This window comes from Gadus macrocephalus, chromosome 14 (assembly GCF_031168955.1).
Source record: "Gadus macrocephalus chromosome 14, ASM3116895v1".
Taxonomy (NCBI): Eukaryota; Metazoa; Chordata; class Actinopteri; order Gadiformes; family Gadidae; genus Gadus; species Gadus macrocephalus.
Genome location: NC_082395.1, coordinates 21,912,882 through 21,927,930, shown reverse-complemented (window position 1 = coordinate 21,927,930; position 15,049 = coordinate 21,912,882). Strand labels below are relative to the sequence as shown.

The following is a 15,049-nucleotide window of genomic DNA, read 5'->3' as shown; positions in this document are numbered from 1 at the left end:
CATTTGATATTGCCTAAAATTAAAATTTGAATAGGCTAATGGGTTTCCTAGAAAGTGTGCATCATTTGCGATCCAGTTGTAAAGTTAGTTTGTTGTTGTTGTTTAGTGCTGCCGGGTCCCGGACGGCGGCCGTTTGCGTCATTCTGCCCCTGATTGTTCTCCTCTCCGTCCCGAGCTCATTTAAAACGTCGCTCGCTCCGCTGCGCTGCAAATCACCCTGTTTACAATCTCACACCAACACTCACATCAATTAACTGCCCATTGATTTTCCCGCCTGGGACATTACAATATTGCAGAACCTTTTCCTCCCAAGCAAATGCATGTTTGGCGCACGTTGGTGCACGTTGGTTTATTACCGTTACACCGATACACGTTTTCCCCTGCTAATGAACGTCTGCTGTCTTCAATTCAGTTCACGTATACGCGTGGGGAAACGCCTTGATTTCTATCAATTGATAAATTAATTTGAAGTTAAAAACAGACCAAACAATATTGTTTATATTATTATAATTATTAACATTATATATATTTTCATTATTTTGTTGTTAATAGTATAATTATCATTATGATATTCTTCTGTGACTTCTGTGCGCAGATCACTTCAAGACTCTTTTTTTATTATTATTTTTCATGCTCTTTCCTTTGTCATAAATAAGTAAACAGCAAGACTAGTCGTGCTAAAAGATAGCTGACACAAGACAGCACCAGATCCATCTAGCCCGCAGCTGCTCTTTAAATATTCAGTGAAAAATAATGGCATCCCAAGCATCACCTATAGTAGCGTTATTATCTTCATTTCTCAACATCAGCCGGGCTGAGGGCTTCGTTTGTCTTTTTCACCGGCTCCCCTGGCCCCGGGCCACCGCCACAACTTCCTAAGGGACCTTTTGCCCTCTTAAAACACACCTCAACGATGACAGCCCCCTATTAGTCAATCATTTGAGCTGTTAATAGCATTTTAATATCATTATATTATTATAACTGCTATAATAATAATAATAATTATTATTATTATTATTATTATTATTATTATTATTATTATTATTATTATTATTATTATTATTATTATCAATATTAGTATTATTATTATTGATATTATTGTTTCAATCACGTTAAAAAATTATATATTTTCTTCCCCAAAGTGTACATTACTGTAGGCTATTACAGTAAAAACACAGTTTCTGTAATGGTAGGCCTATATTGCATTAACATCAACATTCTTCACAGCTCTTTAGTGAATGTTGTATAATACATATACATGCATAAATAAATATATATACATCGCTTTACAATTGGCCTGGGCACGTGAAGTGGGTCTGAAAGTGGCCGGCAGCGGCAGAGACTATCAGGCGACACACACAACGTGGTGTCTCAACCAGCGCGAAGCAACGCTCTGCGCTCCGTTAACACATTTACGTTCGGTAGATGAAGTCTACGGTCCTGTAAACTGCTGGAAAAAATGTGGGAAGAAATGTCAACCGCCGTCTATTAATTCGATTCAAATTATTAATCGCGGTTCGCGTTCTCCTGGTTTCGGTCGACGGCTGTCTCACCGGTTAAACGTTTAGATTCGGTGTGCGCAACCGTAGAGGAGAGAAAGGCAGTGAGCGGCGAGTGAGGGAAAGAGGGAGGGGATGGGAGCGGGAGGGGGGGGGGCTGCATCTTCGAAGACCAGTGATAGAAAAGCCGCTCAGCCAATCAAAGCAGAGATGGGCAGGGCTCAATAATTCTCACAGTGCTACACGGGCCCTCAAAGTTTGTTTATTCGTGGAATGCAGTGTGTGATGAAACGTGTTACTAACCCCCTTCTACAACAATCAAATGAAACCGATTGGGACATTCTGTAGCCTACAGCCCGGACTTTGGGAACGCGTACGGTGCTATTACGCACGGATGTCGCTCGGCTCAACCTGGAAGTGCGCTGGGTCTATCCGGAGGCTCGGCGGAGAGTAGGTGTCTTTGTAAAACATAAAGATCTGAATTACAGCGACTGTTATCTGGACGAGCGGTTGACGTTGTCACAACAACTGTGGCCACAGTCTGAGGCAAAGAACTTCGGGAGATCCCGGCGATCTCCGTGGCGAGCAACTTGGCCCGATCCGTTTGAAGAGCGACTCCTCGCTGGCGTGTTGAATATGAAAGACGCGCTCCACAGACTCACTGCGATGACATTCCACTAGTAGTCGAGATAAGCTTTACGCGGAGGCTACCAGCTGGTTGCTAAGAAGGGTTAAACTGTATCCAAAGGGAGTTGGAAAACCCAGCCTTTCTTCCTGCACAGATCAACTCATTGGGTGGGAGCTGAGAGAGAGACAAGAGTCCCCAGCAAATCAGGAGCTAATTGATTAAAGAGACTTCATTTGAATAGGGGGCTGGCGAGGTGCCAATCGCCTTTCAAAGAAGCCCCCGTATGATTAATCGCAGAGCATTATTGATAATCATAACGGGGCACATGCGCGGTGGATGGGCTGGAGTTTGGTAATTTTGAGGAGATTTTTTAGTCATTTTTTATTCTTTGCTCGCTGATGTGCCAGCCAGCATGTCGCGGAGGAAACAAGCGAAGCCGCAACACTTCCAGACCGACCCTCATGTGCCCTTATCGGAGCACAATGGTGAGTGCATACTGCCTACTTATCTCTGCATCCAAGCTTCCACATTTCTCACCGTTTTGGGGCTTTTAGATCTTGTTGGGTTCCGTGATTTTATACATTATGGTGATAGTGGACGATGTGATTAACACGTCGGATATACGTGGACAGCCAGTAGCCTACTGGTTTTTAATCACGAACAGGGAGGTTTGTTATGCGTAAAAGTTGTATTTACGCAACATTATACTTTATAGAAGCCTACTTTTGGATATAAAAGGATCCTTTTAAACTTCGTGGTGATATTGCTCCTACATAAGATTTTCTCCAGTGGCTTCGACTTTACTTAAATCCGACTTTGCGTAAAGTTATATTTTTGTCGCTCGCGAGTTAAACCTTCTGGTATCACTAATATGCAGTATAAGTGTTCCACTCGTATAAAGGTACATTTAGACAGTATTCACTTCCCACACCGAAACACTAGACCATTACGCTTTGCCCAGTGTATCTCTGAATCAAACTATCTGTTCTTCCAAACTCTGCTCGACATAAGTCTCCCCACTGCACCACGATGGATCAACGCACGGTTCACCCCATACTGCCACACAGGCCTGTACTGCAGTCGTTTTAGACCGAATCTAGAAGTTTCTATTCCCCTGGTTATTATTCGTGGACAAACATACTTCATGGAGCGGGGACACTCAGGGTAGGCTGTCCGCGGTCGCCTTGCGTGCCAGATGCGGTCCTTGTCCAGCTCGAATCATAGTCTTTTCTTTTTTGACCTTTTGTGAAGACCACCCCGAGATAATGCAACCTTTCTTTCAAATAAGTTAAAGTTATGAATGTGTAGGTGTAAAGCAATGGTTAAGTAGGCCTTATCGGTCTCTCTCACGTTAGCTCTCCCCTTGCCCTCCCGGATTTATTCCCCTGCCAGGTTTTACTGTTAAATCAACTTTGCAATAAGCCTACTATGTCGAATGGCCATCCACTTAGCGCACCGATGGAACCGTCTTCAGTTCAGCTATTTTTAAGAGCCACCTGCCTCCAAGCGCTACTTAATTTGATATTTTTATGTTGTGTAGAGCTGCTAAGAAATAGTGTTTTTAGTGAGGCCTATTATTAAACCAAATGTCCCGTGTCCCGCCGCATTGGACCCATCTGCTGGTTCCCTCTGACGGTGTAAGCAGCTCTGAGCACCGTGGGCCTGCAGCCTAGTTCCTATATGTTGGTCGTTACAGCATCGAACCGATAAAAAAGTGTACTTTAAAATTGCACCCTGAACTAAATATCAACGTCAACATTAATCCTAAATATTGCTGAACGAAATTTAATTCGGGTGTATGCAAATGAAAATCCATCGACTGGTTCAATCCACTCTTGAGGTTCGTGGCCTTTACTCAACAATAAGAACAAATAGGTCTGCTTATTATGATTAATAAACGATAGTCAGTGTGCATCCAAAAAAGGCCTATGGTTAATATTAAACATTATGTAGAGCTATGGATTTTAATTTTAGTAGGCGTCCGACACTCTTGGGACATGTTTTTATCCGCCTCACACTCACACGAAGAGCCCTGGGATTCTACAGTTCGGCCTAAAGATTCATAATATTTAATAATTTGTCCGTTCACATGATAATCTATGAGTGTCGATTCTGAAATTATTTTGGAGTTAATAATTAAAGTCTATTTAGTATTCTCTTAAAAACAAATCTTTTGCGCTTTGAACAATTATATATTTTTATTTACTTTTACCACTAAAAGGTGAAAAGGCCCCCGTGGTGAAATGGTTGACGGTTGGAGGATGGCTCTTGGGAAACGCCACATCGGTGTAGTTAATTCCGATTTTTGTTCAGGTCGTGCGTAAAGGTCCATTGAAACAATTTAACTCAATCACCAACGAAAGACAATAGGATATTTATCGCTATCGTCAGCAAATCAACGGCTTCCAAATGCGTCGATATACCATACCTATATTAAATAACACACACGCGAGGGCTATGAGTCATATCCTTATCTTTCCAATCTATCGATTGTTGTCGTGATTAAACATGAAAGGTTAAAAAAAAAAAACACACACGCACACATGCACGCAGAAGACAAAACAGTGGAACCAAGGGCGGCTGTCATTGTGAAACAGTGAGACCATCGCAGAGGGAGGGACGTGAGCTGTCCTAACCTCTGTTAGCGTCCCTCTGTTTGGAGGTGAGAAGAGTTCAGGGCCCTGTTTGCTCCCCTGCACCTCATCACCGGCCATGCTGCTCAAACCACACAGGCAACTTAGTGAGGCCTCCAACATTTATTTAGCTCAACCCTATGCATGTGTGTGTGTGTGTGTGTATGTGTGTGTGTGTGTGTGTGTGTGAGTGTGTGTGTGTGTGTGTGTGTGTGTGTGTGTGTGTGTGTGTGTGTGTGTGTGTGTGTGTGTGTGTGTATGTGTGTGTGTGGGTGTGTGTGTGTATGTGTGTGTGTGTTTGTGTGTACATGTGTATTATATATAAATATATAGGTATAGATGTGTGTGTGTGTGTGTGTGTGTGTGTGTGTGTGTGTGTGTGTGTGTGTGTGTGTGTGTGTGTGTGTGTGTGTGTGTGTGTGTGTGTGTGTGTGTGTGCTCATTTGTATATTTGTTTATGTGTGTGCGTGTTTGTCCATGTGTGCGTGTGTGGGTGTGTGTGTCTGTGTGTACATGTGTATTATATATAAATATATACGGATAGATGTGTGTCTGTGTGTGTGTGTGTGTGTGTGTGTGTGTATGTGTATATTTGTTTATGTGTGTGCGTGTTTGTCCATGTGTTTGTGTTTGTGCGTGTGTGTGCGCGCATGTATGTTTGTTGGTATGTGTGTGTGTGCGTGTGTTTGTGTGTGTGTGTTTGCCTGTGTGTGTGTGTGTGTGTGTGTGTGTGTGTGTGTGTGTGTGTGTGTGTGTGTGTGTGTGTGTGTGTGTGTGTGTGTGTGTGTGTGTGTGTGAATGCATGTTTGACTGTTTCTGTGTTCCCGAGGAAGTGAGTCCTTATCAGTGTTTGGTGTTGGCCCTATCACAGGCCCCCCACCACCACCACCACCAGACACCATGGCATCATAGCGTGGGTCCCCGACAAATGACAGAGATTCAGTCGCTTGTAGTTTTGCCAATGTTTAGATAGTGGAAGTCTAGATCCAGCCAGAAGGACTTGTTTTCATTTGGGGCCCCCACCTCCTCTCCTGCTAGGCGTGGAGCGTGTGTCACTAGGGCAGGACTGCTGGGTTCTGAGGACCAGGCAGAAGCCCATCTAGTGTTCAGAGGGGAAGGGAGGGAGCTGCAGGCAGGCTGGATATGAGATGGTGGACCGACCCTGCGTGGAGAAGTTCTCGCGCTCTGCGGTTTCCAGAGGTGTGTGTCAGCCCCCTGCAGACAGAAGGAGAATGTAGGAACTTTCAGAGCTCTCTGTTAACTCTTATTCTTCTGTACTCTTCGTCGTTTGTGTTCTTGCTCTTTCAGCGAGACTCTCTGAGCATCTGTCCTGAGAACTTTCTACGTCTCTGACCTGCCTCTGTTGATTTCTCGTTTGTTTTTTTGTAAATGTTGTACATACGTGTCAGAGAGGTTGTGTTCACAGTGACTTGACTTGACCTTATCTTATTTCTTACCCGGAGATAATCCTTTGCTATTTCGGGAATTAAGCCTAATGATTGCATCTGCACTTGCTGTACATGTCGGTTCTTAAAAGCATGTTGAATTCTTCAACTTCCATGCAGCAGTTTTTCTCTGTATTGCATTCGCTGTAATGCTGTATGCTTATTAAGATGCTGTTACATCTGTGTGCAGCTTTTAAATTGAATGTGGTGATGAAAAAACAGACGAATCGAAGAAAAACAATCGAAGATATGCCTGAGGCATACATTTTAAATAAAGTGAACATCAACGTAGAGCGGCTGCATTAAAAATATGGTGACGGATTTCCTTGAATCAATTTGCGGTGCGTTGTTTTTATTATAAAAGCATTTATTTAGTTTTATAAATATTTAATTTATATTTATTTTTATATTTATATTGTAATCAGAAACATAATTTCAGTGGTCATTTAAATGGAATATGGGCACCTGTAAAATCTCACAATTTGTCATTTTTAACTAGACTAATATTTTTTTGCAACTCTGATGCATCCTAATAACTCAATTGTTTAAAAAACATTAGGATTTTTTTATTTAATTTAATATAATATAATTAAAATAATGTTGGATAAACGTGTTAATTGCATGTCACAAGTAATCTAAGTAATGTATATCCATTAGTATTGCGCCCCACGTTTGCACATGCATGCATGCACGCACCCACACACATGCATACACACACTCACACACACCCACACACCCCCCCCCCCACACACACACACACACACTCACACAATCACACACTTGATTTTAGTTTTTACCTTTCCATCTAATTCTCACCATTGCAGTTCATTTCATGAATAAATTTTTTTAATAAATCCCTGATTTCAATGAATTCTAAACTAATCCTCCTACCAGTTAAGGTGACTCCGTTTTATTCACACTAACTTGTGTACACAGTCAGCACAGTGGGAAGGTGTTTGCATAAGCCTCACATTTCTCACATGATAAATCAAACACACGTTCCACGATTAACACTGTTGTGCCACGCACACACTCGCCTGACTGCGTGTTTGTGTGTGTGTGTGTGTGTGTGTGTGTGTGTGTGTGTGTGTGTGTGTGTGTGTGTGTGTGTGTGTGTGTGTGTGTGTGTGTGTGTGTGTGTATGTGTGTGTGTGTGTGTGTGTGTGTGTGTGTGTGTGTGTGTGTGTGTGTGTAGGTGGGGGGTGAAAAGGAGGGGTGTCACATGAAAAGTTATAATTAAAGTGGAATCTTCCCCCCTCCCCGCCACCCTGTGTGCATGGTTCGGTGGTGTGAGGGCCCGGGTTTGCTGTCATGGCAACTTTGTGTTATCTGATGTCCTGCGCAGAGAAACATTGAGGGAGATAATCCCTGAATTAAACAGGATCTGCTTTGAGTCGGCTGAGATGAGCAGGGCAAGGCTGTGCTGTCCATCTCGCCGCTCCCATGCTGGGAACAATGGGAAGGCATCCTGTCTCTCTGTGGGGCAGGGCTGCACTTCTCCGGAGTTTCATTTGCAAATGAATCCTCGGCCCTGATGAAAATGTTGAGAGGCCAGAGCCACGATGAAAAGGCTTCATAGAGAATGCAATTTGTAAATCAACTTGTATGTTAAACAGCAATGTTTTACTGGGACAGAAAGCCCAGCAGCCCTATAGCCCTGGAGGCAGTTGTGCTTTGCATTTTCTCTCAATCACGGTGGCTCGGTTATTCATACTTACCTTTAAATCTATTTTTTTAAGTAAAAAAATAAGACTGGATATGCTTGAAAGATTGAATTATACGTAAACTTTTTTTTCAGTAATTGATTAAAAAAAGAGGTATGCAATTGATTAATTTGAGAAAGAGTCAAATCTCTTTGAAGTACATGGAAAATACGCTGTGGATTTTGATGGGTTTAGTGGATATTCACGTTGCATTGGTCTTGTTACCTTCTTGATTCCATCCAGTAACCTAAGGCTCAGTCGTTCACGTCTCATGCTGTGATTGCAGCCTCAACAGAAACAAATTAGTTTGGTTGTATAGATAACCTGTCCAAGATGGCCATAGTTAGCTGAAAATGAGCAAAGTTGACAGCAATTGAAAGTCGAACAAGTCTTTCAAATGCTTGATTTGCAGCAAGTGGACATGTGGACTTTGAAGGGCAGGGAATATAGGAAATCAATGCCCTTCTATGAAATTTCATTAAAGCCAAAAGTCCTTACCTCATAGTATTAGACATTTTCATGGATTCTCTGTGGAAAATGATTCCCTTTTATCGGACTGATGAAACCCAGATGTACATCTTCAAAGATCACTTTTCAGCAATATATGAGTAGTGCTATTGATTTTGTTTCCCCTCTTATCATGTAACAGAAGCGGACCCAGTGTATGGGGGCTCCTTCTCATTTATGTGGCTTATTGTTGCTTTTCAGTGCTTGTTTTTGTGAACACATCAAGGGGATATGTGCAAAACTGATTAACTTAAGATTAACCACAATGGAATGCGGGGAGATAAAGCTGCTTCTTCAGCTGTAAAACATTTCTAATCACTAATCCCCTATTTCCCCTCTTTGTTTTTCAGGGGACACAGAGCATTGCTCGGAAGAGCCCCCCTGTAAGGAGTCAGATGCCCACGTCTGCGGCAGATGTTGCGCCGAGTTCTTTGAGATATCGGATCTTGAAGAACACCAGAAGAATTGCACTAAGAATCAATTAGTTCTGATAGTGAATGAAAATCCCGCCTCCCCGGCCGAATCCTTCTCACCCGGATCCCCCCCCCATAATCCCGACGACCCCATGAATGACACGGCTAATACCACCGATCAGGCTGAGGGCAGTGACCTTCTGGAGTCCATCACACTCGATAAAGCAGAATCCATGGACGTGGACGTCAGCAGTGGCCATGAGGAGGAGGGCGGTCACACGGAACCCGGGAGCCCCGACGACGGCGACGGAAACCACGGCGGCAGGGAGAGCTCAGGTCCCGCCTCAGCTACCTCCGTTATCACCGCCCCTCAGCCCCCGCAGCTCGGCAATCTGACCGGCCTGGGAAGCTTCTCCATGATCAACAGCAACGTCATCATTGAAAACCTCCAGAGCACCAAAGTGGCCGTTGCGCAGTTCTCCCAGGACACCCGTACCCCAGGGGCACCACGGGTGGCCGTGCCCGCTCTGATGGAGCAGCTCCTCGCGCTGCAGCAGCAACAGATCCACCAGCTGCAGCTCATCGAGCAGATCCGCCACCACATATTGCTACTGGCATCGCAGTCTCCTGAAATGCAAGCACCCCCAAGTTCTACTCCAGGCACAATGGGGTCCACTGCCAGCCCACTGACCACGCTGAGCTCCCATCTCTCCCAGCAGCTGGCAGCAGCCGCGGGCCTCGCACAGAGCCTGGCTAGTCAGTCAGCCAGTATCAGCAGCCTCAAACAGCTGGCCGCAGCAGCACAGCTACCTCAGCCTAACCCTGGCAGAAGTGAGACATCTCAGACCATTAGCACACTAGGGCCAACAACAATCAATGCCCATTCCTCTGACAAGAGGCCCACTCATTTAAGCAGCCTCCACTCTCAACTTAGCAACCCCTCACTTACTAAGTCCTCTACGCCAGCATTTGGGATAGGTAGCCTGTTCAATTCTGCAGTGAATCCACTTCTACCTCAGCCCCCACCTGGCAACTCTATGTTTTCGAGCACTCTCCCGAGTGTTGGCACCACTGTTGAAGACCTTAGTTCATTAGCAGCACTGGCGCAACAGAGGAAAGGCAAACCACCAAACGTAACTTCTTTTGAACACAAGAGCAGCTCAGAGGAAGCTTTCTTTAAGCATAAGTGCAGGTTCTGTGCCAAGGTCTTTGGGAGCGACAGCGCCTTGCAGATCCACTTGCGCTCACATACCGGGGAAAGACCATACAAGTGTAACATCTGTGGAAACCGCTTCTCCACCCGTGGAAACCTGAAGGTCCATTTCCAGCGACATAAAGATAAGTACCCACACATTCAGATGAACCCATATCCCGTTCCTGAACATTTAGATAACATACCGACAAACACAGGTATTCCCTATGGTATGTCTATGCCCCCTGAAAAGCCTGTCACCAGCTGGCTGGACAGCAAACCAGTCTTGTCAACTTTGACCTCATCTGTTGGCATGCTGCTGCCACCAACGATGCCTAGCCTACCACATTTCATTAAAAAAGAGGATCATTCCATAGCCATAACAAGCCCTTCGATAGCATCAAAGAATGACTCAGGTGCTGATCTGTCGACCAAGAGCAATGATGGCGCATCGGAAGAGGGAGAAAGTGCAACCCTGCCTACCTCAAACGGGAAATCTGAAGAAGGCAGTCATTCCTCAAGCTTTCCAGCAAGTTTGAGCTCTACCTTTGAGAGTATGGCAGGGTACACGACATCAAACAGCCCCCCAATGATGACCAACCCTCTAATGCCTCTCATGTCTGATCAGTTCAAGGCTAAGTTCCCATTTGGGGGCATTCTGGATCCCCTCCAAGGTTCAGAGACCTCAAAGCTACAACAGCTCGTGGAGAACATTGACAGAAAAGTGACGGACCCAAATGAATGTGTCATCTGCCACCGTATACTCAGCTGTCAGAGCGCTCTGAAAATGCATTACCGCACTCACACCGGGGAAAGGCCATTCAAGTGTAAAGTCTGTGGCAGGGCGTTCACCACAAAGGGTAATCTGAAAACTCACTACAGTGTCCATAGGGCCATGCCTCCTCTGAGAGTCCAGCACTCCTGCCCAATTTGTCAGAAGAAGTTCACTAACGCTGTGGTTCTGCAACAGCACATTCGCATGCACATGGGGGGGCAGATCCCAAACACCCCGCTGCCCGACAGCTACCCAGAGTCCATGGTCTCTGACACAGGCTCTTTCGAGGAGGCCAACTTTGATGACCTCGACACCTTCTCAGATGACATTGAAGGCATGGAGGAGGGCCTCGACGGCAGTGTGCCGGACACACCCAGGTCTGCCGATGCCTTCCACGACAGCCTGTGCAACTCCCCGACTCCTCCTGATATGACTCTCCAAGACGTGCAAGACAGGGCCAGAGAGGAGCATCATGGGATCATCCACCAGAATAACGAAACCGACGAACATCATATGAGCCGTATGAGGGCAATGTTGAACGGTTCGATGGAAGTAGATTGCCTCACCAATGACTCTTCATCTCTGGGAGGGGATGGTGAAAGTCGAAGCCCTGGGAGTCCAGCCGTGTCAGAAACTACCTCCTCCATGCAGGCCCCATCCCCCACAAATGGGCAGCCAGAACAGCGTAAATCCCCCAGCTTGGAAGAGAGGCACCAGAGGGCCTTATCCCTGGAGCACATTAGTGCGAGTCTCATGCACTCTCACCCTTCCAGCATAGGAGCACTAGACCTCACATCTGTCAATCCTTTGAAAGAACCACTGGGCATGATGTTCCCCTTCCGTGAGCGGAGCACCATCAGAAACACAGCCTGTGACATCTGTGGGAAGACATTTGCTTGTCAGAGTGCCTTGGATATCCACTATCGAAGCCATACCAAAGAACGACCATTCATTTGCACGGCTTGTAATCGAGGTTTCTCAACCAAAGGCAACTTGAAGCAGCATATGCTCACGCATCAGATGAGGGACTTGCCCTCCCAGCTTTTCGAGCCCTCCACTACCAGCATCTGCTCCAGCCCCACTCCCTCCTTCCTCTCCGTGAGCTCCTTCATCAAGCCGGAGGTCAACGGGTTCTTCAGCAGCTTCCACCCGGAGATCAGGGAGATGCCCCCCGGCCTGGTCACCTCCTCGGCCTCCACCTCTCCTGTGCTCTCCAACGCCCCGCCGCGTCGGACTCCCAAGCAGCACTACTGCAACACCTGTGGGAAGACCTTCTCCTCGTCCAGCGCCCTCCAGATCCATGAGAGAACTCACACCGGGGAGAAGCCATTCGCCTGCTCCATCTGCGGCCGGGCCTTCACCACCAAAGGCAACCTGAAGGTAAGACCGGAGGCCACATCCATCTACGGCCATGTTACATCCATATCCAGCTGCATTCTTCATGAGCACAGAAAGTAGATGAAGTATAGTAGGTGTACAATTTAGGCCTCGAGGCGAGCGGTCAGTTGTCGATAGACATGGTGTTAGAGGGAGGTAATGTATTATGGATGACTGAAACAGCTTGTCGAGGAACAGGGACCTCGACGGAAAGGTTGAATCACCCAATTAATATGATTATTAGGTAGGAACTGGAGAATGTGATTAGTTGAGAACAGCTGGGAGAGGGGCAGTTAACAGAATTAGTGGCGGTAACTAGAGGCAACCATTCTCCACCGTTTTTTATACTCATCCTCTACAAGAAGATGTACATAGAGACAATTGTTGTCCCGCTGAAGCAAATATTTCAGCAGGAGTCAGATGACAGATGCAATTTAAAGTCTGAGCAATGGAGGCAGACACCGCAAACCTTGGCTCTTAACGTCATCAGCCCGTTCGCGAGACGAGAAAATTAAGGTTTAGATTAAAGTCTTTGTATCTCGTCCAATCACAATAATAAGTAGGCCATGCGCTCACATCCAGAGTGTCAAGCTATTTTAATTGTAACCAAGGCATCATTATTCTTTTTCCATTGCATCATCATGTGTGCAGCTAGTACTTTGTAAACATTACTAAATGTCTCCTGCCTTGCTCTGTTTCTCTCTCTCCATCTCTCTCTCACTGCTCCCTCTCTACTGCCCTCTCTCTCTCTCTCTCTCCCTGCATCCCTCTCTCTCTCACTCTCTCTCTAACTCTCTCTCTCTCTCTCTCTCTCTCTCTCTCTCTCTCTCTCTCTCTCTCTCTCTCTCTCTCTCTCTCTCTCTCTCTCTCTCTCTCTCTCTCTCTCTCTCTCTCTCTCTCTCTCTCTCTCTCTCTCTCTCTCTCTCTCTCTCTCTCTCTCGCTCTCTCTCTCTCTCTGTAGGTTCACATGGGTACACACATGTGGAACAGCGCCCCGGCCAGACGGGGCCGTAGGCTCTCGGTCGACGGCCCCATGGCCTTCCTGGGGACCAACCCCATCAAGTTCCCGGAGATCTTCCAGAAGGACATGCCTTCGAGGCTCAGCAACGGAGACCCCACCAGCTTCTGGAACCAGTACGCCGCCGCCTTCTCCAGCGGCCTGGCCATGAAGGCCAACGAGATCTCGGTGATCCAGAGCGGAGGCGTGCCGTCCATGTCCGGCAGCCTGGGGAACGGGGGCAGCTCCCCCATCGGGGGGCTGACGGGCAGCCTGGACAAGCTGCACGGGGCGGGCCCCAACACCGCTCTGGCCGGCCTGGAAAAGATGGCCAACACGGAGAACGGGACCCACTTCCGGTTCACCCGCTTCATGGAGGACAATAAAGAGATTGCCACTAACTAGGGGGGGGGGGGGGGGGGGGGGGGGGGGGCGCTGACTGTCGCTCGCTCGTGCGTGGACGGAGGACGGAGGCCCTGCGGTCGTACTGTACACGTAGAGAGAGGAGGGCGACAACAGGCAAGGACAAACACGAGAAAAAATGAACTGATGGGAAGTGCTTTGGCTTGCCGTCGAAAACTTTACGGACAGTTGTGAAGACAAGTAACTTTTTTTGTACAATGTACAACATGTAAAAGTTTTAATGAGCTTATTTATTAGTGATAATAACCTTGCTTGAAACCAAGTGGAAGCATTAACAGTTCGTTTTCTTTGTTTAAAAGCCAGAATGGGTATTCGAGTGCTTAAAAAATGTGCTTTTGAAACTATCTGAGTAGATAACCTTAACTCGGCATTAAGTTATTTTCCGTCTGTATTAGATATAACAAAACTGTCAATGTTCATGTGATGCTTTAGCTGTGTAATAAGCAAAAAGCCTGGCTGTAAATATTTGTACACTGATTTCTTCTAGACGGTTTAACATATGTGTATTCATGTCAACCTATAGAAAAAACATCAAAAACAAAACAACGGAACTTCGAACGCTATTTACTTTTTATTTTATTTAAGGAAGAAGAAAAGACATACGTGTTTGCTGCATTCCTAGGGCCTCTTTAGTGTTAACCTGTTATTTTCGTTTCCCTTGTTTCTGTCCCTTGTACTTTTTACTTTTTTGTTTACTTCCACCGTTAACATTTCTTTCTGTATCTTATTGTTTTTCGTTGTGTTAAGTTGTGCGGTTGAGAGCGAAATCGTTTGCAAAAGAGGGGACCCTAGGACACACGACGCCACTCGTACGGGCAGGGCGATGCTTCAGGGCCCCGACTGGATCTCCACATTGCTGCTATGTCTTAGCATTCGCATTGACATCAGATGCAACGCTACACACACACACACACACACACACACACACACACACACACACACACACACACACACACACACACACACACACACACACACACACACACACACACACATATACACACTCACACACGCACGCACACTTCTGTAAATACATTCAGATGTGGAAATAAAAACTCCCTCACAACAAAATGTACATATAGCTTATACACACAAACAAGTTCAGTGTGACCAGGGGACAAAATGATAGTGTTTTTATAAATATAAATATATATTAGGTTTGACAACCTTTCGGACTGTTACATGCACTTTCTTGGAAAGTTGGAAGATCATTATGGGTCCAGTTTCTCTACACTTTAATACCTACTAACAACTAAGATACTGTAATTCTTTACTCTAATAATCAAATACAACAGTTTTCCAAAAGAAATGCGCTGTCTTCTGTGTTTATTTATTTTCTCCCTGTTTTAGCTTGAAGAGGATTCACTGAATCTTTTGGCCTGAGAATAGGCCATATATTTTGGCCTTAGAATAGGTAATCTTATTTATTTATTTTTAAGAAAAACAAAGCACTTAAT

At 45.7% G+C, this 15,049-nt stretch overlaps 1 protein-coding gene across 3 annotated transcripts; it reads left to right on the top strand.

Moving 5' to 3' along the window:
• Nucleotides 1–1,756: 1,756 nt before the first annotated feature.
• On the top strand, nt 1,757–14,614 carry sall1a (spalt-like transcription factor 1a). Of its 3 annotated transcripts, none has more exons than XM_060070734.1 (3): nt 1,757–2,612; nt 8,766–12,175; nt 13,134–14,614. In XM_060070734.1, exons 1-3 carry the CDS (start codon nt 2,540–2,542, stop codon nt 13,572–13,574), a joined length of 3,924 nt encoding a protein of 1,307 aa, XP_059926717.1. In that variant the 5' UTR covers nt 1,757–2,539; the 3' UTR covers nt 13,575–14,614. The 3 variants fall into 3 exon arrangements, with proteins under 3 accessions (XP_059926717.1, XP_059926719.1, XP_059926716.1); XM_060070736.1 differs by lacking the exon at nt 1,757–2,612 and adding an exon at nt 2,627–5,960; XM_060070733.1 differs by lacking the exon at nt 1,757–2,612 and adding an exon at nt 2,627–5,994.
• The last annotated feature ends 435 nt before the right edge of the window (nt 14,615–15,049 follow it).

Excerpts from the sequence above, each read along its gene's own strand:
- sall1a (XM_060070733.1), top strand. The coding sequence starts at position 5,904 with ATGAGATGGTGGACCGACCCTGCGTGGAGAAGTTCTCGCGCTCTGCGG. Across the intron at positions 5,995-8,765 it reads CCTGCAGACAGAAGGAGAAT|GGGACACAGAGCATTGCTCG; the intron begins GTAGGAACTTTC and ends TTTGTTTTTCAG. Across the intron at positions 12,176-13,133 it reads CCACCAAAGGCAACCTGAAG|GTTCACATGGGTACACACAT; the intron begins GTAAGACCGGAG and ends CTCTCTCTGTAG.